The sequence below is a fragment of the Anguilla rostrata genome, chromosome 13, assembly GCF_018555375.3.
Source record: "Anguilla rostrata isolate EN2019 chromosome 13, ASM1855537v3, whole genome shotgun sequence".
Taxonomy (NCBI): Eukaryota; Metazoa; Chordata; class Actinopteri; order Anguilliformes; family Anguillidae; genus Anguilla; species Anguilla rostrata.
Window position 1 is genome coordinate 24,803,799 of NC_057945.1, and position 26,019 is coordinate 24,829,817.

The 26,019-nt window shown below is 45.0% G+C and overlaps 1 protein-coding gene across 2 annotated transcripts in view; it reads right to left on the reverse strand.

Annotated features, from left to right (window-relative positions):
* Positions 1-26,019, reverse strand: part of sema3fb (sema domain, immunoglobulin domain (Ig), short basic domain, secreted, (semaphorin) 3Fb) — a 77,854-nt gene that overhangs the window by 14,653 nt on the left and 37,182 nt on the right. Inside the window, exons 3-10 of one of the 2 annotated variants that reach the window (XM_064306302.1) lie at positions 13,740-13,900; positions 13,137-13,199; positions 9,819-9,938; positions 7,102-7,191; positions 4,788-4,881; positions 2,832-2,951; positions 2,161-2,300; positions 774-888 (exon numbers count right to left, since the gene is read on the reverse strand). In XM_064306302.1, coding sequence (XP_064162372.1) covers positions 774-888; positions 2,161-2,300; positions 2,832-2,951; positions 4,788-4,881; positions 7,102-7,191; positions 9,819-9,938; positions 13,137-13,199; positions 13,740-13,900 — 903 coding nt within the window. The remainder of the gene's footprint in view (positions 1-773; positions 889-2,160; positions 2,301-2,831; positions 2,952-4,787; positions 4,882-7,101; positions 7,192-9,818; positions 9,939-13,136; positions 13,200-13,739; positions 13,901-26,019) is intronic. The other variant, XM_064306303.1, reaches the window with a different exon arrangement.

Below are 26,019 nucleotides of genomic sequence, written 5' to 3' on the forward strand. Positions count from 1 at the left end.
ACTTAACACTGCCCAAGAGACCCACAATTTAGAGCATTATTTCCCATTACACCAAATTATTTTCACTGAAAGCCAGTTGACCTCTTAGCCCTGCACGCATCAACTAACAGACATGTTTTGCAGAAGGGAAGGGCAGATATATGTAAGTTGATACACAGAAAGAAAACTACAATTTCCTTGGAAATGCTTATTTTCTATAACTTTGTTATAAGTGCCCTTTTGGCTCATGAAAGCATGCCATGCAAAATGACCCGGGCAGTGGTTGCTATGGTTCCCAAGCTGCACTTCCATAAAGTTACCTAAGGGTGACACTCTCCTGCCAAGGCAAGTTGATGTACTTGATCTAGCTGACTTTGGGTAGCAGTACAGTATAGTGGCCAGGGGACTGGGATTGTACCAGAGGTTACAGGTTTAAATCACTGCAGTTGTACCCTTGAGTAAGGTAGTTGACTTGAATTCCTAACTCCATCCATCCATAAAAAATAGATAGTACACAAAAAATGTGAACTTTACACACAAGGTTGTCGGCTAAGAATAAATAATGTAATGTAATGTTTCAGCAGGAATAGCAAAGGAGTCAGAATGGAGTGTAGCAGAGATCTAGTCTGACAGTGTGGGACTACATGACATCCTCAGCCATTGTATCTGTGATCACATTAAACCCCACCATTCTAGTATAGGTTTTTCTTCTGTCGTACATAGCACAGTTTTGACTGCAGACTGTAAGAGGACAATACTCTAATGCTCTGTCGAGAGCATGGAATGACACTCACGGAGTTCGTCGAAGTGCGTCTCGATCCCGTCAGCCCCCGGGACGGAGCAGATGAGCCGGGCCTTCAGGAAGGTGCTCCACTTGTTCACCAGACAGCAGTGACCACCGTCGTCATTCTGTCAGGGAGAGGAGAGAGGCCGTTCAGAACCACACGCGTGCACGCACGCACACGCACTGACGTTTGCGCTACACTCTGTTCTCATGTCAAACACACGGCGGTGGGAAAAGACACTGAAGCAGGCACAAAATGTCAGCTCAGCTTCGGAGAGACGAGATGCGGAACACACTGAGCCTATCCCATCTGCCGCCGCTACTGGCCACACTCCAACGCTATCTGCCGGGGTGATCAAAACCCCTCTAAAGAGGATTTATGGCCCCACTCCCCACTTTCTCTGAGACATATTTAACTATGACCAGGAAACTTGCTGCGAAGGACATTAGAAAATGGGAGAACACAGGAGAGGCATTTATCTATATTTGATACTGTATATATATCATTATATACTATTATATTATATAAATGTCCGCAGATTTGTTAACGCCCCGGTATTTTAAATCATACTTTGTGAAAAATTCTGTATTTAACATAATATATGTGCTTGACAGTAATGTATTTTTATTTAAATATCTACCGTGCATAAAATACGACAGGTTTTGAACAATCTATCTTTTCAGTGAGCTGAGCTAGTCAACGGCATGAATGTAAAAGTAGGATTTGCTGCTTCAGGCAAGCTAGGGACAGGGAGCATCTCTGTAGCCCAGACCCTGACATGCCGACTGCGACAAAAACAGAAATGATGGGGTTATTATATGGGTCACAGGCTGACCCACACCCAGTTAACCCGAAGGGAGGGAAGAGGCCGGGGAGGACAGGGGGACTGTGCAGTGTAAACTGGACCTGGTGAGATTAACTGCAGTCTATCTCTTTATCCACAGGCATAAATCACCCTCCTTTCATTTGTTGTTTTTCCTGATCCATTCATTTGTATTTCAGCGGGGAATGGGGGCAGCGCTTCATCAGGACATTTTGGTGAATCAACACCCCTCCCCTTCGAGGTGCAGGTCAGGGGGGGCTTGCTTTGGACTGCCGCCCAGTGCTTTCAGCTCCAGTATGGTCTGGGTTTCCGATCCGGGACAGGGTCAAAGGGCGGCAGGGTCACACTGGGGAGGGGGCAGTCCAAGTACCTTCTTCTATGAATTAACTGTTTGCTTGCAGATTCCAGCACACTGGTGTTAAACAAACTATGGCTCCACAACCAAGCATACCAGAAAGTACTTCCTGTCCATTTAACATTATTTCACACTGTTTGTACTCTGGACCAGTATTCAGGACCTGTTGCCTATTGGCTGTCAGGCAGCCTGGTTGGTTGACCAGTTGTATCACTAACCAGGCAGATCCGGCCGATACGAGACTGGGCTATGGGGCTCTGGCCCATCTCTGAAGACTTCTCCCGGAAGAAGAAGTAGAGCTTGTCATCGTTCCTCTCAGCACTATCAGGAATGAGGTGCACGTGGACAAATGAGGGGTCTGCAGGAGAGAGAGAGAAAGAGAGAGAGTGAGAAATTAGAAAATACCGGTGAGAGTGGAGCTGGGTTTTGGGGATGAGAAAATTATTAACTGCAAAGATAAACCTGTTTCATGTTCATCATTTATAGACACACACATTCACTTATTTCACAATGAAAAAACATGATCACAATCAGGTATCCTATATCTACTAAACTCAATAAACAGGCACATTTCTGCATCCATTTATGTTTCCATGTAGACTGAAGTACCAAATACATGACTAGATGCACAAAAGCCAGCACCCAGTAGGTGTTGCCCATGGCAATGACAAATCCTTTATGAACATAGCTGGAATATAGAAGTAAACAGGGCTGAAAGGCCCAGCTTGTTAATTTGCACCCAAACTGGTGCCAAATGGAAAATTCTAGCATGCGACACCCCATGCTAAACTCACAGAGGAAAAGTTTAAGTGGCACTAATTACAATGCATATGAGAGCTGGTTAGATGCCAGAATCTAGTGAAAAAATAAGACACAAGTGAACTGGTACCATTTAACCATCTGGAGTTATACTGGTCTGTCCTCATTGCCGTCTGCTTCCCTAGAGTCCGGAAAATCGCAGAATCTGTTCCCATGAAGTCAATGTAGACCCCAGCATACAGCTCACCATCTGTAACACAGTCATAATTTGGTTCTTAATTTTTATTTTCTATTAGTTTTGCATTATTCATATTTAGTCAAGTATTTTCTGAGTGTGTAAAAAAAGATATTCAGTACCTCTCAAGTATATAAAATTGATTTTAACTTGTGCCATTTCAAAAGTCATTTTCTTTATTTTTCTTTAGCTGTAGTCCTTGTCAGTGTGCAAAATATTTTATAGCAAAAAAGTTATTGGATCTGAATTGAAATGAGAGACAGAGATACAAACATGAAGTACAATGACACAGTGAAGTACACAGAGAAAGACAGGAAGTCCAGAGGGACACACACAGAATGTAGAGAGGTACAATAATGTAACTGCAGAGAGATAAACAGTCTCCCCCGTGTACAGACCAAAGTAGTCATGCCATCATTGAAAGTACATGTGAGAAGAGACCCCGTCCCAAACAGATCCACCCCAAAGGTCATGGTGGCCCAAAGGCCAAAGGCACAGGTGGTGCTCTGTGCTTGGCTGGATGGAAGCGTTCATGGAGCGTTTGGCTCACTGAGGGGACACGATGTGTCCCAGAGACCAGGCCTTGTTAAGCAGTGGGGAAGACAGGGCAGGGATCCTCCAGCAGCTGTCAGGGGCCCGGCTGTGGGAGCAGGTGTCCCAGCATGCAGCTGGCAGCCACACGAAAGCTGGACAGGCTGGCAGATAGAGGTAGCGGTGGCGGTGTGTATGTTTGCATAAGGAGGTGGGGGGTAGGTGGTGGAGATTGGAAAAGGAATGTATAAATAAGACAGGGCCTCTGTAAAGATTAAAGGGAGATTTATATGAATTCCCCAGCCTTTCTCTAAACACTAGCAGTGAGATCAGTTTTGGGAAGAGATAGAGAAACACAGGAAGCACTCAGAGTCCTGGTATTGAGGTTTTGGGTTTGGAAGTAGAATGTGTGATCCTTATTGGGACAGGGGCTCCAGTGCCCCCCCTATACATGTGCAGGCCCTCCCATCTCAGCACTGATCCCACCACAGAGGGGAGGTTAATCCGTGTGAAAATCACCCTCTGATTCTGCCTGGGTCAGCTGGAAGTGTGTGTTAATGTGGGAAAGCACAGCTGGCAGTTTACACTGGGATGTCTGTGTCATCCAGCAGCGATGAGATACAAGGATCCACTTACAACCGTGGCAACTGCTGCACGGTCTGATCTTGGGCAAACGGACCACCCTCAGAATGCCAGGAGGCCACTGTGAGAAAAGCTGCTTTTAGAGGTCAGTGTTTTCAACACTGTATTATTTATTTCTAGATTATATATATCATCAGATTCACATTAGTAACTACAACCACCACTGCTATTATTATTATTTGATGAAGAAGAATGTCTAGAGAATTTAGTTGGCATTTTTAATTTCCACTACAACAGATGCTTTCCACTAATGTGCTACTGAACCATCCAAAAATGAAAAAATAAATTATTCTTATCTTTTGAATGTATCTTTTGAATGTGGCCTAGAGTGAGTACATTATAAAATATGATGAAAAAGCAGTCAGAATTACCAATCATTCCATAAAGGAATGTAACAAACACTCCTCACCATTTTGTTCTGTGGGAAAGGTCTTGGAAAAGAGTGGCCGAGCTGTCTGTCCTGAGCCCAGTTGAAATTAAGTGCTTTAACGGGATGGTTGCCCATTCATACTGCTGTGAAATATCCCTGGACCATAAGAGACTGAAGAGATGGCAACAGAACCATACTGTCTGGCTAAATTGTTACCAACTCTATGGGGATCTAAAATGAACCTTGTCATGATTAAATTCTGCATTCTCAGTTTAATGGAACATGTGACTCAGGCAGGTGGTACTTACTGATCAAAGCAGAGACGCTGTTCAGTTTGGGGTCATAGGAGCACTTCCCTTTCCCAGAATCCACTCTGCCTGGCTCCAGGTGGAATATGTATTCCTGGAAAGGGGAAACAGCATGTGAGACTTACCATCAATAATGCTGTTGACCACATTAGGGCTATAGCAATGATCCCTGTTCTGCAGGGAGCATTAAGAGGGTGCACTATGCTTCTATTTCCTTCTCATGTTGAAGAAACCCTGATGGATGGCACAAGATGAAGAGAGTGCCTCAACACCCATAATCCTTTGCATTGAGGATGTCCTGACTTTGTTAAACATGTGGAAAAAAACCAGAAGTGTTTCATTCGAAACTATCTTTCATCCAAACATCCTCCACTTCTCCCTTGACCAATGGCCCTCATTTGCTGACATATGTAATCCACCAAAGAGCTGAAGAATGGGTCTGAGGCCTGATTGCCTGATGTCCGTAGAACGCCACCCTGCAGTAGATTGGCAGGTATTTGGACCAGCTATGTGATAATGTTCCCCGCTGCCTCGCCGTGAACTAGAACCACTCGAAACTAAAAATCTCCCATTATCTCAGAGGGAGGAGGGGAGATGGAAAGGGAGACATCACTGTCTCACTCTATCATCACCCACATCACAAAGGAGAGCAGCTAGCCAGAGTCCTTTCAGCTGTCTTTTCTCAGTGCCTAATTCTAACTCAGCCACACCCTTAATTAAAATCAACTGCAGTGTGTTTACATGAAAAACTGAAGATGTTCGCATCTCCCTTTGCATGCTAGATGTCAATGTACATTCAAGCAAATAATATAAACTAATATTAAGCAAGTCATGCGACTATATTTGCCAAAAACGTATTTCATCAATGAATTTTCAATTGCCACGTTCCTCCAGGGGAAACACAACATATTGCGCATGTACAACAGGACACTGCGCTGAAGACGAAGGCCAACAAGGGGTTACTTTTTCTTTTTCTGCCCAGAATGGCAGAAGACCTCAAACATCCAAGTAATGCAGGGCTACGTGGGTCTATTATTTCCATTGGTTTAACAGATGAACATGAAGCCTGGTGTTTGCCTTGGACCAACAGAGCTGTGGTGGGAGCAGGTCAAACTGAGCATGTGAGAGGGAGGGAGGGAGGGGGAAAGAGAGAAAGAGAGAGAGAGAGAGTGAGAGAGAGGGGGGAGGGAGGGAGAGAGGGGGGGAGGGGAAGAGAGAGAAAGGGGGGAGGGAGACAGAGAGAGAGTGAGAGAGAGTGGGGAGGGAGGAAGGGAGACAGAGAGAGAGAGAGATAGAGTGAGTGGTTAGTGAGCATTCCTGAGGGTTGGTTGGGAGAGAGCTGGGTGAGGTGGGGGTGGGTGGGATGGTGGGATAGCAGAGTATGAGTGGCAGTGCTCACATGCATGTTTTTTAGAGGAGCCTCTCACATCCTGAGTCACTTCTCAGGCATGTGAGAAGGCCTCTGTACTCCCGACTTCTAGTACCAGCCACAAAACTGAATACAGGCCAAGACTATCTCACCCCCATCCCCATGACAAAGCATGCAGCACAAACGGCTTCATGGCTAAAAGGCTCAAGTGGAGATTGCCTGCCGGAGCAGAGATAAGCAACATGGCACAGTTGTACCACTTTGATGAGTGGAGCAATCTGACAGGTGGCCAGGTTTGCCCCGTAAACCTCACTGACTCAGGGTGACCCTTCACACCTGCTCTGAGTGACAGCCCATGCCACACCCCTCAGCCATGAAAAATTGGAACATTTCTGACAACAGCAGCAGCCTACATGCAGAAGTCTGGATGCCGAGGGCAAGCAACATTCCCTCTACAATGGCTTTCAAACAGCCTTCTTCCTGCAAGAAGAGAACCATGGTAGAGAGAGAGAAACAGAAGGAGAGAGTGCAAAAGGATGCCCAAGGTGGTCAAAAAATAAAGATGGCAAAAAATGCAAAAGTGAAAAAGAGAAGAGAATAAACGAACATTCATAAAATGAAAGAAGAAAATGGACAGGGACTAGAGAAGCTGCATGCTTAGCTGAGATAAACAGGCGACTTCACTAGATTCCCATTACAGGGGGCTGCTGGGCCCCCTCCCAGGATGACAGAAATGTCAACGTAAAATGAGCGAAAATAAATTTCTTTAAAAAATGAGGTGTTAGGTGGCAGAGGCATGCACCCCCCCGCACAGAGAGAGAGCGTGCTGGCCCTGGCCCACAGTGGGTTCAGCACCCCGAACCCCTGCCCATTCTGGGCGGGGCTCGGGAGCGGACAGGCCCGCCCAGGCTTGCGATGGGCGCCTGACCCATACCCACGTCCCACCTGCGCTCCCATTGGATCGGCCGTGTCGCCAAGGTCCGCGGCTCTGCTGGCCCTCCCTCCGGACGGTGCCGTCTGCAGGTGCAACGGGGCCTAAAAACAGAACACACCACACGCTGGGGGTTATCACCTCCTCCATATGCACAATGACTGGGCCCGGCATGGGAAACTTGCCATGGGACTGACCCTGAGCCCGCCCACCGTGACACCAGCCGCCAAGGGCCGTGACTGGCCGACCCCTCTCCCACCGGGAGAAAACGCCAACCATGACACTTCTGTCACAACAGCAGAATACAAGAATGTTAGACCTCCGCCTAATATATCAACAGTTCAGGAACGAAGACTGAATAAATGAATGCACATCCAGAGATAATAGTTAATGTGATCACTTGGGAAGTTAGAGCAAAAACCTGTGGAACATGAACATGGAGACTGAAGACTAACTCACAACTGAACAAATTGATTATACCCTTTCGCCTCCATCATCTTGTGTATGCTTGTGACAATTGTTTTATATTTTATTAACTCGAGCTGCCATTTAGTTCACCTGTCATTGTTTTAACAGCATAGTTCCAGCTTGGCTTGAATTTGTTCCCCAAATGTACAAGATAAGTATCTGGCACCACGCTCTGGAATAACTCACCTGCTCAAACTCACTCCACCCCGACATTACTAAGAGGCAACTTAAAGACGTTTTCATAAAACTTTCAAACTAAACTTTCAAAGTTATAGTTCCACCAAACTGGGACAGCCTTGCAGCTTCCCTTCAATAACAAAACAGGTAAAGTAATTGGACATTTACAGTAAATGCTGGATTAAGCAGCTAGAAATGAAGGGCAGTGAACTCCTTCTGTCAAGGGAAACACAGATCGGCAGTGTTTCCTTACATTGATGGTCCTTGTAGTAGAGAAATACAATGAAAAGATACCATGAAACTATGATACTGCGCTGGAAAATAGTGGAAGGAACACATGAACATTCAAATTGAAAACACCCTGATTCATTCCAAAAATCTGCAGTGAACACCTCTACTCAACACAGCCTCACTGGCTGCCACGTAGGAAAGTGAGCCTGCTAAAAGCCTGCTGATATACAGTTAAACTATCCAGAGTACAGGGAACAAAGATATGAGTGATATCTATTGGTGTACAGGAAGCTATGCTGACAAAACAGGCAGCTTGGAATGGGTGTGAGTGTGTGCGTACATGTGAGTGATGATATGCATATGTGTGCATACAATGTGCAAAGATTTACTGTATGTGCAATCATGTGTGTGTGCATGTTTTTGTGTGTGGACACAGACTTATGTGTGATGATGTGAAAACTCAATAAGCAGCAGCTTCAGACCTGGTTTCCTGCCTGGAAATGCAGTGTGTTCAGGGTGCAAAATTCCACGATGTTTGACTTTGTTTCCAGGACAGTTAAGAGGATGCTTGTTTCCAGGACAACTAAGAGCACTTAAGGTGAACCCTTCCCAGACCATTTCATATGAAAGAGAAAAGACTTATGGTGTTAATGCAAAACAGGAGACTTTCTTCTGGCCCTCTATAAAGCTTGTTCCCATGATGGAACACACTCTTTTACGTTTTGTGAACTCTGAACCCTGACTCGAGGATTGGAGTTACACAGCACAGAGGGGATGGGCAGAACAAGCAGGCTGGGCTTCAGACATGTTGCTTTAGGGATGGCACTAGCAGACGTGCATGAGAACCCAGTGTTTGGTTAAGGGCAGATTAGTGGGAAGCACAGGAATCGGCAGGGTGGTGTCCAGAAGGCCTCTGGCACCATAATCCAGGCCCTGGAGGAAGCAAACTCTGAACAAACAACTTTTATTTAAGTCCTGTTTCAAAAGCCCCCGGACTGTCATTAAAAAAACAACCGCATTTAAAGAAGTGGGGCAATGGAGGGGCTAAGTCGCAATGTGGGGATGTCCAAAAATAAGAAGAAAATGCACCAAAATTGTATTGCCCGGCCTGGAGGAGGAAATTCAAGCCTCCCAATTAAACCATAAGACTAAACATGTAGCGGAATAACGGTGCGCTGGGGACAACAGCTGCTGGGGCTCTGATGGCAGCCAGCAGAGGGGGTGGAGATGTGGCGGTTTGGGGGTGTGGGGGTACAAGCTTGACGATGGAAGGGAGACTCATTCATTATAGTCTTTCAGAGCCTCTCAGACATGAAACTGGCACCACTTCTGCAGTGGGACATTTCACATACTACACACAGTCTTTTTACTACCAGAACTCAGAGCCTGGCTGCAGTGGACCTCCTTACCAGCAGGGGTCACTCTCATGCTGTCCGTCTCAGGGACAATACTGCATCCAGCATTTCTGTGCATCTTTCTAGCTAACACACATGAATGCTCGATTCTAACTCAGTGATTGTCTATTAGAGAGATACTCGCATTGTCTATACTGACATTTACAAATGAATGAGATATACTTCGATTTACAGGCCTTTTCAGTTCATTAGTGTTCAATCAGTCTAAAATCCCTAACATTCAAAACAAATGAAGAACAACTAATTCAACATGTCTACCATCGTAAACTAAAGGCAGAAATTAATTCACACGGGTCAATTTTGAAGTCTGGAGAAAGTTCTGTGGCAAAAGTGGAGGCATTATGCAAGAGTGTGTAAACCATAATGGAAAACACAGAATCTGGCATGGAATCTGTGAGTCAAGTCATCCGGCAGAAGCCAGACTCAGTGGCCAGCTTTACCTGAGGCTTGCGTCCTCGATTGACGTAGGTGCACACGGGATTGTAGGCTCCAGTACCGCAGACATACAGGTGAGTCCGGTTCCATGGTTCGATCAAGCGGATGAAGTTTCCACATTCCCCCTAAAGACAGGCCCAAGGAAGGGATTCATCATCAATAACATTTGAAGATTAGCAATCTACTGAAGATGACCTCCGACTGTATGTGACAAAAGCCAAACATTTGAGACAGTCAATTAATATTTTCAACGGAAGGCTATACCTTTTATATTTAGCCCATGTCCTTGCTCAGAGCTTACCTTTTTATACAGTATCCATTTATAGCTGTATATTTACTGAAGCAATTCAGGCTAAATATCTTGCTCAAAGGTACAACAACAGAGCCCCCACTGAGAATCAAACAGAAACTTTTCAGATAAAAGCCCAATTCCCCAACCATTATACTAAACCAACAAAACAAAATTATGTAGACTGGGCAAGATAACTTACAGCTAAAAATATAAGAAACATTAATACTTCATCAATTCATTCCTTTAAGAAAATATGAAGGCTGATATTTAAATATTAAATAATTCATTAAAAAGCATACAAAAACAAGAGAGCATACTAAAAACTCTCCTGCACTGGGTTTGCCTATACAGTAAGTACAGTGGCCAGCTTATCAAAAAGGCAGGAAGGGACTTTACCTCCCAAGTCACCACACCCACCCCCCCAAGCAAAACAGAAACCAACAGGACCAATGTTCTGTATGAGGGAAAATCAATTGGGCCTAATGACTGATTGGTCGAATTCCAATCATCTTGCAAATGTACAGCAACATGTTACATTTAGATCTGATATAAATAATCAATTGTTCTCACGGTAGGAAACTTCTCCAATGGCACTTATAATCAGTTTATCCATCAGATCTAGTCACAATGGGCGTTTACTGAAAATACATCAATTTTTCTGCATGTTACTATTTCATAAATTATCCATAATAATTTTTCACATGGTGGATCCATTGGGAAAACATGACATTCTCAATCACCACATCACACCACACTGCTACTCCAATAACATCTTGAAGCACTTAAGGCTTTCATGAAGCCTTCTGATAAGTTGGATGGAGGTCAAATAGAAAATTTGGTCCATTGAACCCTGGCACCCGCCAACTCCCATTTACTGCACATGCTGAATCTGTATATTATAGAGCATCCTGAGGCTACATATTTCTCCTCAGCAAGCTCTCACAGGGCCCAGGATGGGGTTAACATCAGTCCTTCAGGTGCAAATGATAAAAAACAAAAAACAAAACAAAAGCCCAGAGACCCAACAGTACCAAGACACTGGCGCCTTCCTTGGTGACTCTCTGTGTAAACTTGACTGGCGTCAGTCTTGGAATTTCTTCCTTGTGTTTTTGTCTCTCTCCATACCACCCTCTTTGTGGTCAGAGCAGGAGGGCTTAACACATCTGTGCCACTGCACAGATAACTGGTGCAAGATGTTCTGAGAGAAGAGGTTGTTATATGCCCTCAAGTTCCTCTAAAAAGTTGACTTTCTCAGATCTTCAATGAAAGAATATTTAGGTATTTTCTTTAAGTAAAAACAGTTAAATAAAACATGTATAAAAAGCCTTTTCTGCAGTGTGCTCGTGTAAGAAGCAGATGTGCAATTGTATGAGATCATTCAGCAGATTGATTAGTTGTGACTGGGTCCTTCTGCAGGACTCCACTCAGGCATCCCATTGTGTTGATTTGTCTTCACCTTCTTACTCCATAGATGTTACAGAGAGACTCTTTACACTCCATGAATTGATAATTTGTCAGACATTCATAATTACACAATGTTCCTTTGGTTCCCATGGTTACCACAACTCCATATGAATTAACCCAGGTTTTCCAGACCACCTGAATGATGGGGTAGAGAAGCACTAGCCATTGCATTACACGTCTTAAACCTGCCAATTAAGCATTTTTACTGGAATACAACCCCTCCCCCCAATACGGAATCCCTAACAAAAAATAATGATTGGCAACAGTGTGGCTCAATCTTAAAACAAAACACACACTGATTTGAGTGCCAGAGCTCGTGGCGATTAAATGAACCCACTATTTGCAAATAACAGGTAACTGGGGTTCTATTCCACATCAGCTCTCTCCCCCAGGGATTCAGCCAAACACACTGTTCTCCCACCTGCACCTTCACCAAAGACTCCCCACACATGAACACAAGGAGTTAATCAAAAGAAGATACTGAGAAGAGGCTCTACATTTTTTCTCACATCAAAGAGAAAAGATCTATTCCGTTTTTTTGGAATGGTTTTCAACCCAGAGGTTTTGGAGTGTTGAGTGTCCAGTTTCTTGCCTTCATCTACCTGATACCCACCAGTCATAAAGTCTTTTTTTAGGTCCCCAAAGCACAAACGTTATTATGTGTCTGTGTCTCAGATGGAAGGAGAGTGGGAAAGAGGGGGTACGTCTGCCCATGAGGTGCACTGTTACAGACCATTGTGCTGCAGGGAATGGTCCCTGGAGTGCTCACTATAAGCCCCCTCCAGTTTCCTCCTCTGCAGTTTGATATTGTGCAAACCGAAAGCAACGCCTCAACCACAGGCTCCGACGGAAAATTGGGTTTACAGAGTGACATTTCACTAACACCTCTAACATTGTTTTCTGCTCCAGCTATGTATCCATCTATGTCTGAGCAGACAGCAGAGTGAAGTCCAAATGAAAGGGTGTGAAGAGGGAGAGGGAGTCCCATCTGTACTGTCTTGGGCTGGCCTGAGCAGCACTGGGCTGGGCTAGTCTAAGCTAAGCTGCGCTAGTTTGGTCTGACCTGCTCAATGTTTTGAAAGTGTGGTCTGAGCTGGGATAGTTTGGGCTGATCTTCTCTAAGCTCAGCTAGGCATGTCTATTCTGGCATAAACTTGGCCAGACTACAGGCACTACTGAACCAGACAGCCATCCCTTGTTTTTCAAAGACATTCTCCACTGTTGGGTTTGTCGTTGCAACAGGTCAGCCAACACTTCCAAACTGTTTATTATTCAGACTCGCAACATGTGACACCTTACAGATGTAGCCAAGCTATGCAAGTGCACTCCCAGTCTCAAAAGGCTTTGTTGAAGCCCTATATGCACACATGTCACAGACACCCACATGTACTGTATAAAGATATATTACCATGTCAATTGTGATTGCTAAATGCATTACGTACACAGAGCTATTATTCAGTCAAATCATAAAGAGTCACATCATTGCCCATTGGCTGATATGAAGACCCATGAGTCATTAAGGATAAGGTTGTAAGCGTCAGTAAACAGAATCAACACAAATACTTACATTGGTATCTTTCCCAGATAAGATGCACTCGGTTTTCCGTTGCGGGGGAACCGGCCAGTGGATCTGAACGGGCAGAAGAGGTTATCTGTAGCAACAACACAGCTCATCGCACACTCCATTCCACATCAGTTTGATTTATAGACCCTGGCCCAGCTATCGGGGGTGGTGGCGAGGTCCACACAGGCCGTAATTAGTCCTGAAGGAGCACTCCAGGGTGTTATAACAGCGCTTAGCTGCACGCCCTGCAAAAACAAGGACTGTGAACGCGCTCCAATACAAACGAAGGGCTGGCCGATCAGAGAGGAGAGACAGGGCTCTTACTGTGAAGCCTAAATGCCTGAAAAGGCTGTAATCCTGAAAAACGATACAGCAGAAGTTTACTGTACAATTAGCCCTTCATGAGCAATTTCAATTGTATGTATCAGAATTATCAGAAGTATTTGCAAATGGGCCTCAAGTCAGCCGTTTGGCTAGACCAATTGAATGGCCTCACACGCAAAGTATGCGGGCTTGGTATTAAACCAAGCTCTGTACCTAGTATTATGCCATAGGGCAGCCGTGTCAGAGGAGAGGGGAGAGAGATGTGAAGGTGTCATCTCTTACAATCAGTGGCTCCTTGTTGATGTCGTGCAGATCCAGGGAGAGGATGTAGTCCTTGCTGCCCACGTACATGCGGTCATGGTCCTCATCCATGCGCAGGATGCGATAGTCAGTGGAGTTGAGCAGGAAGGAGAAATGATGGGCTGTGCCAGTGGACCTTAGCTCTGGAGAAAACAGAGGAGAGACATCAGAAAAGAAGGATTATAACACAAGGATGCATGCATGCGCACGTGCACACACACACACACACACACACACAAACACAAGTGGACAAAATGCACTTTACAGGCCAGAGAGGGTAATTTCAGACTAACTCTATTCAAAATTCAAGTTCTTTTAAATCCACAGAAATGTTTTTTTTTTTGTATGTCAGGTCGAATAAGAAACAAGGCATCCAGCCCTCTTGTAATATTACCTTTGTGAAAGCTATGAAAACAGGGATGGTTCTCATTTTACAAACTACACAAACCCCAGAGTAGGGTTGGGTGCATGACAGAAAGCAAGCTACCTGCCATCTCTTGCATAACTCTAACCTCATTTCATCTCAATGCAACTTCACTGGGCACCAAGCAAGCATGAGCACGCACATACACACACACACACACACACACCCACACATGCATGCTTAGCTAATCACAAATAACAATATCTGTTCCATCTTGTTGACAAATCTTTTATTTTTCATTCAATTTCAACCCCCACACCATGTTATTAAAGGATATATCTGGATGTTTTTTTTTGTTTTGTTTTGTTTTTGTCCCACATGAAGTAATTTGGATAATTTACAGTCTGTTGCATGTTCCAACAGAACACACTAAGTACAATATTTAATTGATACTTTTGGTTTATTATTTGTGTGTAAACACCCAAAACCGTGAGTACTATTTGCTGATTGCAATACAAGGCCACAAATCAGGGCCCTGGTTCCTGTGAAGGCCTTTCAGATGAGGATTCTCATTGGGTTTCACTTTCATCTTAGAAGAGGAGACACCCTGATCACGGATTTAGGTGTATCCTCTCATCATCTGCGAGCCTGTGTGTTGCCGTGGTTGCACGGCAGTTAAGAGTTGCCCGCCGCAGCCCTGTCAACAGTAACCTGACCCCTGCACCCTCCTCCCACCACCCCCACCGCCCCACCCCCAAGCATCCTCTCAGACAGGTTTGACGGATGGTTTGTTGAGACTGTCTCATCAGCTCAGCGCTGGTGTATAGACAGGAGCTTGTCTCATAAACCCCAAAACACCAAACAAGTTCTTGTAGCGCTGCCGCTGGGACGAGAGAGTGGGCACGTGCTGGGGTGCGCTCTCAGCATCAATCATCACGTCACCCAGCTATGCGTTCTATTCACGGATTTGCAGCCATCTTAATCTCCCCATAGCTCTTCTTCCAAAGAACAAAGTCAAAACTGAATCTGCCGTTCCCTCGATCTGGCTTCCCAATGAAATATTTCAACATCTTCAACTTCCCATTAGCACAGCTGTCTAGTTTATGGTGAACTTGTTGGTTGATGGTAGACCACCTCTTAAACCACAAGCATGATTCTGGCCCTGAGTCATGCCACTGATGACACATGGCTAGCGTATGCATGACCACACTCAAACCCATATTCTACCACTGTGAACATATGTTCCAACAACCAAACATAAGTCCAAATGCCCATTCATAGCCAGTAAATATCACATATTCATCATTCTGAAATGATATTTTATTTTGAGCAATACTTGAGCAATACAGTATATTCATGAGGGTATAGTATATGAGTCACTTTTCAGTGGAGTTGTAGTTTACATCATTAACGCGTGGTTAATAGCACTAATGTTTCTATATTTATAAATAATAATTGAATAAGAGTGCCTGCCATTTACAGAATCTATTAACAGGTCACACTGTTGATTGACACCTAGCAGCATGCTCTGCCTCCAGCAGACGATATGCCAGAAAGACTGATGTGCTGCCCTCCATCACACAAGCTCCCCCCAATCCACTCACTTCTGTGAAAGATACACATATGTACACACACAAACACAGTAGTCTTTTGGATACAAACTACAGAATACAGTGTCTGGACATCAGGCGCACACTTGTTATTGTAATTTTTCAGTTTCTTCACATAAAAACCAAACCCATCCCCGCAAATACCCTGAAGTGTCCTCAAGTACAATGCACATCCATATTTTCATTCAATTTCCAATATTTCAGTATTCAAATAAAATCCTATGATATATTCAGCTATATGTCAACAACAATACATGTATTAAAGTACATATTTCCATCATGGTACAATGCAACAATTTTTTTCTGCATTTCTGGGGGTTTAAAACAATATGAAACTATATCTGGAAAGCCCTCATCCCTCCTCTCCAAAGTCTGCATCGACAAGCCAAGCAGAAATTAATCCTGTTCTGACTGCTATGTTATAAGAATTGACCAGTGGGTCAGAACAGCCTCCTCGAAGCATGCTGACGCTTGTAGACCACACATCCATTGTGGCTATTGTGGAAACTCACTCAGAAATCTTGGGTTTTAAAAGGGAAGATATTTTACACAAAATGCCACAAGGGCTTGTTATATTACAGTAATGGAACTTCCTGGTTTGTGGTCTATGAAAAAGCAAAGAAAGAAAAAAATAAGAAGAAAGAAAGAACGAACAAACCCTGGAGCTTAATGTGTCCCAGCTACTGTGCATTATCCTCTTCCATCCCATAAGATGAGGTACTGATGGAATATGTCAACATCGAATGTTGATCCAGCCCTTGTAATAGAAGCAATGCAATTATCTTCTTGACCACCCTGCTCATACATTGGTCCACCAGCCACCAGAACACATCACAGTTTGGACCTGAATTGGCGAAATATTGGTGTAAACCCTGTGATAAAAGCAGGAGGGTACTGCGGCACTGGCTGGTACTATGCTTTGCCATGCTGGCAGGTCGGCAAGCTGTTAGGACCTAGCTAAGGAATGAGCATGGGCTCAACAGACACCATGCCAGTCACACGCACAGACATACACACACACTCACGCACTCAGGGACGCATGGATGCACACATGCACACACACAGACACACACTCCTTCTGTTGTCCAGGCAGTCAGGATGTTCAAAGTAAGGGACCCCCATCTTTAACATGTATGAAAGCTTTCTTTCAGAAGAAAAGCCTTTGGAGGCCTGATGGTGCAGCTCAAAACACTGTGTCTGCCTCTCATCCTCAAGCAGGACAGTGTTTTCACCGCATCTACTTATCCTGGGGCTTTGGAATCCCACATCGGAAAAAGCGCAAATAACTCCCATTAGGGCCCGCTAAATCATTAAAGCGCACGAGCGCAGTGTGCTAAATTAGGCTGTCTCTGGCTGGGGGGTCTGGAGGGCTGGACACACTGCAGAGCTTTGTTCCCGGGGTGGCCCTGCCCCCCCCCCAGGGACTGGAAATGGCCCATTAGAGAGGGAAAGTGAGACTGTGTGTTACTGGGTAGGGGAACCTGATACCACATCCCTCTCAAGGTGGGCAGCAGTGCAGGATGGGAAGGTAATTCCTGGAGATGGACACCCCAAACGGGCCATGCAGTTAGCTTTCCACTCCGATGAGCTTGGAAAATCTCTTTTAGCTTTGACTAGCACCAACCCCGCTGTTCCCTCTTGCAAAAACACACAGACAATAAGCCATTGCTACTGGCTGGCTCACTCAGGTAAAACTATGCCGTTACAAGCATTCGAATGGGCACTAATGGCATACTGCTGTGCAAGCTACTGCTTTGTACTGTGTTCGGGACTGACATTTTCGGTAAGGTGTGGCTGCAGTAGCTCAACAGGGACAGCCATGCTCACGGTGACACGGTGTCTCTGGCTGATGGGCACAAACAGCTGAGTCCAGATGCCTTGCCCTACAGGGGGCAGTGTTGTAGTCTTGCAGACCATCTCAATATAGAACGTTTTGGGTCCTGTGGTGGGCATGGACTATGCATCTCTATGATAGCAAAGGATGCACTCCCCACTCCCCGACCCCCCCCCCCACCCAATGGGCTGATATCACCTGAATCACAGATTGGCACCCCTTTCAACCCCTGCTTTTCCAGGTCACACCAATGTAGCACGAAACCCGAGCAAGGGCACAGGTGCACCCATTGACATTGGCAGCAGGAAGAGGAGCTGTCTTCACTGGGTACTTTAATCCCTGCCATCCCCCAGAAGGCTCATGTTCCTGGCTTCCTCCAACACCTCCTCTTCTCCCTACACCCCTACTCAGCCCCAACCTCTCAGCTGATACCCTCTAAGCAGGGCCAGGAGCCTCCTCACCAAATTCTTACCCAAATCTCGCCTAACCCCTGGCTGCTGCCACTGCTTGGCAGTGTGGAGAATACCCTGTCTGCTGTCTCTCATTTCCTCACTTTGGAAAATGTTCTTTTAAAGACATATGTTCATCCTTCAACCTAGTCATCGACACAATGGGTGACAGAACCATCCCACTGTGCCCATGGACTATCCAGAGCTATTACCTAATAACAATATCTGGAATGAATCAAATGCACATTTCTGTTAAAAGGAACCACTGACCACAGCGTTGTAATCCACTGTTCCCAGTCATATCAGCTGACCATTGATTAGCGTCCAGAACACAAGCAGTTTTAGTACCGCCAGGGCACACACACATAATGGTTCAATATCCGGTGGGGAGACAGCCCAGCCTCCGCTGGGCTCAGCCCCGGCTCAGTTAAAAACACTGTTTCCTGAAAGCCAGGAAAGCGGTCTCCCGTATGCAGGGGCTTTAAGCCCTCTGGACCGTGCTCATTGTGTCATGCCGGAATGGCTGCAGTCCCTGCCAGAAACCACAAATGGATCACTGGAGCTGCTGATTTTAGACAGGTCCCTCTTTTTGAATTGGCCCCTCCTTCCTTCCAATGCTGAGACAAGATTTGGCTTCTAAACAAACCTACAGATAGCCTCAGGGACCCATGTATAGCATATCTTTCATTACTCAGTCAGAAAAATTCCCGGAAGGCCAGGGGAGAACTCCCTCAAATATCATTGTGCAGTATGAGCAAACTTCAGCAGCGTGCAATGGATATTGAACTGGATAAAACTTCATTCCGGCTCAAGCCACTGAGCTGGCGTAATACCAAATCTGAAAAAGTGAACCTTTTTTCAACCAAATAAACACACAGTGAATGCATTAAGTCGCACTTGTGTTGTGTGGTTTGTTTAAGAACGTGGGAACTTCCAGAAATTGAGCTTTGGAAAGATTATGGCATCTCCAATCACCTTACAGTACACAATCCTACCCACATCTCCTTTTACACCAAATCCAGAATTAAAGAACATTACTGGATGATGGAAAACCTTTCAGGCAATGTTCAACATGAGACAACAAAACCAACAAAAATAAAAATAAATGCTGGCCCATACCTCTGTAATTTGCATTACGTGTGCTTTAACTCTTCTTCTTTCCAAATCAGCTAAATTAAAAGGCTGGCCACTGTCGAGCACAGAGGAGAGCATGTATCAGCATGAAGGCTCACGGCAGTCCTTTAATAGACTGATGGGATGGGGGGAGAATAAGGAGGGGGAGTTAGAGGGATGGGAGATTGGGTAAGGGTTGGAGCGGGGCTAGGTATTTTGAATTTTGAGGTTAGTTGAAGGCTTGACACTACAGAGGAGAGACAGGGTGGGGCAGGAGGAGAAGGATTTCAGCCCTGGCAGTCCTGAGTCTGCTATGTTTTCTTTCAGGTTATTGCATGATAGATGACAACCACCTGTATAACATCAACTCTGTGTATTGTCGGTCTGTTGGATGGTGAAATGATCTTTCACTGTTGCCAGGTAATATTACCAAACACTGCAATATCCTATCCAAGTAAGATCTAAAAAGGCCCCTGGGCTTGAAGCTCATCTCTTGCCAGGTGAGCTTTGCTGAAACCCTGATGTGAAACAGGCCACATTTAAATAGCTGCTATGCAATGCAGTGGTTGAGGATCTGAACCAGTTACCCTAAGACTGTGGGTTTGGTTCCCACAATAGGTGTAACACTGCTGTTCCAGCCTTGGGCAATACTCCTTCTGAATTGCCGAACCTAAACTGCTTCAGCAGTAATCAATATACTAGCTACTGTAAAATGTAAAAAAATGTAAGCCAACTTGGATAACAATGACTGTGCAGAGAGGATAGATTATGAATGGTATCTTTTGATTTGGAGCAAACCTGTTTGGATACAGATCAGCTGATGCTCTGGAGATCCTGTGCATAGATGGGACTGTGGTGCCTGAAAACAGCCCTGATGGAGGGTCCACAGTCTTGAGTTCCCACAGTTAATATGACAGGAGAGTTAATTACAGTGTTCAAGAGCGACGGATGAGGTAACATACTCTCACGCTCAAACATGAGGGTGGCAAAAAAAAGAATCTGTGCTTTAGGTTTTACAAACTGTCCATTGTGGAGAGAACTATGGGGCCATCATGTGTGGTTTATGGCTCCGGGGAATAAGAGAGTAATGATGAAAACAAAAAGAGCTGCAATGTTGGTAATTTTATACCCCTTTTATGCGGCTGTGTTGTATGATTCATCCAACCAGCTGCGACATGAGCTTTGAAAGTTTCATGTCCCCTGCAGTAGCCACCTCTTAGCCTTGGGAGCCACCGGACATTGAAACATGATGCTACTCATAAACACCCCACCGCATGCTGCCACTGAAAATGAACAGCAGCGGCATGAAATTTTGGCCTCACTGCTCTACACACTTGTTTGCATAGCATCTATTCAGGAGTCAACTGTGCTTATGACTTGTGAGTGAAGTGCACTTTAAGATTGGTCACTTAATTTCTTGTTTTTCACCGGGAGTGACTGACCTGTGATCAGCTCCTCCAGCTCAAGCCAGGGTGCTCATGTTTAACCCCGTGTGAACCCGGGTTCTAATGGAAATGTCATGAGGTATTTGGCCATTGGATGCAAATGACATTACACCCAATTACCAGGTTCCAGAAGCAGCCCAACGAAAACATGCCCTTTCAAGCTGTGTAGCACTGAGCAATCAGTCAGTCTGGCTCTCTGCAATACATATCTTCTGCAGACCCTGGTCAAAGCTAAATAGCTATAGACGGAGCACAGCGCTGTACCCATCACAGGCAAAATAATTTGTGAATCTAAGATATAATCTGCACCTCAATATCCTCCCAAGCAACATGACCCGAAACTGTCAGACTGAGGCCCACAGTGAATCTGACACACCTATATGTCACAATGTGGATAATTTAGACTCTGCTGTGAATGTCTCGGGTGGCGTTCTCACACTAATTCCCTGTGGTGAGATGAGGGCAGGGGCTGCCATGGATAAGACTGACAGGTTAAAGAAACAGTTACAGCCACATGCTCCCAGAATCCCCTAATGTGGTCTGGCTGTGTCCACTGTCTGTTCTGTGCAGAGGTACCTTTATAGACATCCATCTTCAGCACCCAGCCTAGGCAGAATGTGCACATTTGTTATGGGAATGGCTTGTTACTACAGTGAAAACAGCTGTGCTCTTCAGAGAGACAACCTGTGATTAGTAGCATAGATCCTTTGGTGGCAATACACATAGTGGTTCAGGAGTTAGGCATGTAGGGTAGGTTTGAATTTTTGGTTGGGCCCTATCCTTGCAATGAACTTAGTCCAGTAGCTACCATAATATTCAGCAGTTTATTGACAAAATACAGAAAAAAACCCAAAAAGGGTGTATAAGCTTCTCTGGATAAGCCTTCTGCTAAGAAAATGAATACTGTGAAAAAAGGAAACATCTCCCGACTGACTCAGCTGTTCCTCCTTGAAAGACATTTTCATTCTATGTTCCATTCCAAAAATATTAATGGGTTGCTGTCGTCATGGCTCTACACATGATGACCAAAGACAAATAAACACAAGGGCAATTTCTGTGACTGCTTGCGGTCACCACAGAAAGGCAAGAGGTGTTGCCGACAAGAGAAGATCAAAAGTTCAAAAGGCCTGGATGCCAAGTCTCACCCAGCACTGCTGAAAAGGAGGCTGCGAGCAGCTGCAACCCTAAGGTCAGATATGAATCTGGAAATAACACCAAGGAAGTGAGATTGTTGACTAAAGAGCAGAAGGAATCCACAGCTTAGCATGTACAGGAGAAATCAGAGGAAGAGATCACACTTGCAGAAGACTGATAGGTGTAAGTGTTATTGTATTTTTACACAGCTAGGACACACCACCCTGGTCCTGCTGTGTGCCCGTGTCTGAGTCACACAGCCTCTGGGAAACACGTAGCAGAGTGCACAAACAAACAGAGGCATGGCTTCAGCTTTGGACACGCTTCAACCAGACAAGTTTCTCCCAGACACCCAGCAACTCGACTGCACGAAATCAACCTTGATTTCTTCCCTGCAATGCCCCTTCTCTTCAAAAAACAACTCTCCCATGATCCATTGGGTTCCTCCATTGGTACCTGGCATCAGCGACTGATCTCTGTCCCCCTCGCCAAGTTTGAGAGAGCCGGTGGAGCTGAGCTGGGGCTTTAGCGTCATGCAGAAAGGCCCGCATTGTGCCCTGGCCCAGCATGTGCCTTTGAAGAGCGGGAGGTAATGAAACATGCCGGCGGGTTTTAGGAGGGGTGCGACGGGCGTCTTGTCATCAGGCACCTGTATGTGGAGCTGCTATCAGCCCGACCCATCTCCTCCGGCAGCACACAATGGCGCATACCTGCCCAGACATTCCTTGCGCGTCCTTAGAATTCCCGCTCTGCATTCACCCTGAGAGTCTTAATAAAGAGCCGGGTGTAACCAGCCCATTCCACGGATTGTTCCCTGCCAAGCCTGCATTCGTGCTCTACTCTCTTTGCTTTCTGCAGTCTGCAGTGTCTCTTAGTGATGGTCCTGCTAAATAACACCCCCTTCGCACTCTCAGTATCTGTTAAATATTGCCCCAAACCTATCACTGACTACCATACCTACTAAATGCTAAATCATGACAGCTCTCTGTTCGCCTATATCAACACTTCATTATCAGTCCCCCGGCACACATGCACGCACACACACGTACACGCACACACACATACACACACATACACACAGCATGGGACTATTAACTCAGCTCACCGCCTCTAAAATTATGGACCACATATTCTGACCCCATCCTCCTCATAGAATGGCACCAAATCCTATTGGCCTTGAGTATCAGCTCTGAGGGGCAATGAGTGGCAATTTTATTGTCCAAATAAATATCTTGACCACCATGGTTCCGTGTCCTGTCAAACCAATGACCCCTCCATTTCCTGCCCACTCCTCGGTGCTGACGGACAGGCTGTGTAAGCAAATGCAGGGGTCATTTAGCAGGAGGAACTGCAGAAAGAAATCCACTACAGCGCTGCATATTCACACCCCGCCTCAACACGACAGGCCTGCTTGGTCACCTGACAACAGCATGAGGTAAATGAGATGGACAGAGGACAGCACCTCATAGGGCGGATAAGATGTAGACACACTCATCCTTTCGCACACCAATTACCGGTTTTCTAACTGGGCTTGTTAATTAAAACCCAGGAAAGGAAGCCTGTTGATTTAAAAATAAACTGAAGGCAGAGGAAATAGGTGTTTTTGTTCTGGCCCAGGCACCTCCTCTACTTTTTTCAATCCAAAAATATACAGAAAATATGATTTAAAAATTGTCTATAAAATCAGCAAATGACTGAGAAATCTGAGGTGATTTCAGGTGTATTCACTCCAAAAAGAAAAAGATAGTGCCATATATCTATTATTTGTGCTATTTTAAAATTTGACTGGCAAGACCAGTGTTAGCCCTTTCCTCCACCAGAAGCAATGCGGTTTGGATTTAGAGCCAGATTGCATTGGTGATTCAAGTATGGCCAGAGCTGTGATTTAGAGCCTGTCACTCGGCCAACGAGGAACAGCAGAGCTCTCCGATAACGATGAAAGTTAAACGCAGCCCGAATAAGGAGAAAATCCTCTAAAACCACAGATAAGTGACAGGCACTAGAGCAGCACCGCAGTAAAATGAAATAAAGAAATTAATCTGGGCTGAAAAATGGCTGTTAAGCTCTGTGGTTATTGGCCGTCACACAACAAAATGAGACCGCCACTCTGGTAGTAAGAATTCACATTCTCTCTCACACATACACACACACACACAAGTGTGAGACCCAAGACATGACGGCCAAGGCGGCAGTCAAGGCAGGGGTCAAAGGTCACGGGCTGGCAGCAAAGCCTCTCTTTGCTCTAATTTAATCTAGGATTACTTTGGGGTCAGGGTTATCTCCTTGGGTCTGAGCTGACTTGGGAATCAGGGATTGTGGGAATGAAGTGGCATTACTGCTGCCTGAGCTGAATCACAATGAGAGAGCCATCAGCCAGGCAAGACAGCACAGAGAGAGAGAAAAAGAAGGAGCGACAAACTCAGATAGACTCACTAACTAACCTTCTCAGGAGGCCATCAAACATCTCTAAATTCTGGACCATATCTAGCATGTCAAAGCCAGAAAACTAAAATCACATTTGCATGTCTATTCTTGTGTTTCCAACTCAGAATGCCCAGGCTGTAGTTGTTATCTTGATCACTGTGAGAAAATTTGAAATCAGCAGAATTGACACCTTGTGAAATAAAATATTATTGACAGCACACAAGCACCTCGACATTCTATGCAAGAGCAGAACAAGGACTAAATGAAGGGTACCAAGAACAAAAAATACAGCGCAAACCCAACCCCATGCAGATGTGGACAGAAGTTCCTGTTGTTTCTGCATCATGTCAGAGTGCTAATCCTGCTGACCTGGAGGAGAGAAAGCCTTTCCCTCTGTTTACATCTCAACATGATTGTCTGGGCCATGGGAGGCACAGGGGCTTATGGGGGAGACTGCTGGGGCTGGCCAGCATGTCCCTGTAATGAAGATAAAGCTGTGTTTGTTGTCCCAGCTCTGGTCTGAACTGCAGCGGGACCAATGCCGCTGAAAACAGAGGTCAGAGGTCACAAACACAGCAGCACCGAGGCAGGGGTGTGAGTAGGGGAAGGAATCTATAAATGAGCCCACCTAAGTTAGGATTTTAATGTCAGCTGCTGCAATGTAAACGGGTACAGTGAGAGACTAAGAGAAAAAACATATTCCGCTTGATACCAGTATATCCTGTGCATTAACTGCTGGCATCCACGCTAACTGTTTTCTTGATCCTGATGATACGCACACAAACATGAGCAGATTCAGCTTCTCAATGTCAATTTCCAAAAATGGCATGCCATTGACTCCTGGTAACTGCATATCACACAAAGCTGGTCCATAGAGAGGAGAGGAGGATGCTTCTATTTTTTTGAGAGGCAAGAGGAAGATCAAAATAAAAAAAAAGAAAATGGCTGAAATGAATAAACCATCACAAAATCTCAGTATCATATAAAATAATTTTTCTCTCTTGGGAAAAAAAAATGAATCCATTAGGCCAGGCCTTCTTATATGAATCTAATGCATTTCAGAGCGTGTGCACGCAGTGGGATGATTCAGCATCAGATTTACTACTCAAATCGTAACTTACATTCATGAAAAGGAATAAGCCCAAATTCGATTAACGAGATGAGTTTATATGAAACGCATGAAATCCTCCTGGTTTGTTTCAGCGACGTACGTGAATCTAGGCCCTGGTAGGAGAGGCATCCTCGGCTAACGGGGAGTCCTATGGCTAACAGATTGTGCTGTTGGCCATGGCTTCTGATGGGGAACCCATCAACAACAGGCCTCGCAGCAGCTGTGAAGATGATCTCCCAGCATGTGAAGTGAGTGGAACCCTCCCACAGGCAGAATAACTCTAACAGACTTCATTTTTTTTCCTGAATTTTTATTAATTCCAGATTCTCATGGGTTTTTGTTTTTCCTTTCTAAATCAGAGGTTGTTTAACACAGCCCTCTAAAGCTGGCCTGCTTTTTGTTACTTCTGACACCATTGATAAATACTGATCTTCTGCATTATGCCTGCATGGTGAATCTGGAAAGAACAGAATAAATATGTTGTTTTCTTTTTAAGTAATCTTGTTCCTTTTTCATTTTTTTGTTGAAGATATGACAGTAGAGATAAGTACCCAACTTGTTTAAAACAGGAGGACAGGTTTTTCTCCTGTCCTCCCCAATTTTTGAGTCACCAGCCGCCACTACTGCATATACAAGATGTTGTGATATAATACATTTAGCCAGTGTGCAAAATCCTTTTGCATTTGCATGTGGTCACTAACACCTAATATGCAAGCTCACAAATCTAAGTCCATCCGTAGTTGTACATAAGCAATTATACATACTGTAACTGTAGGTT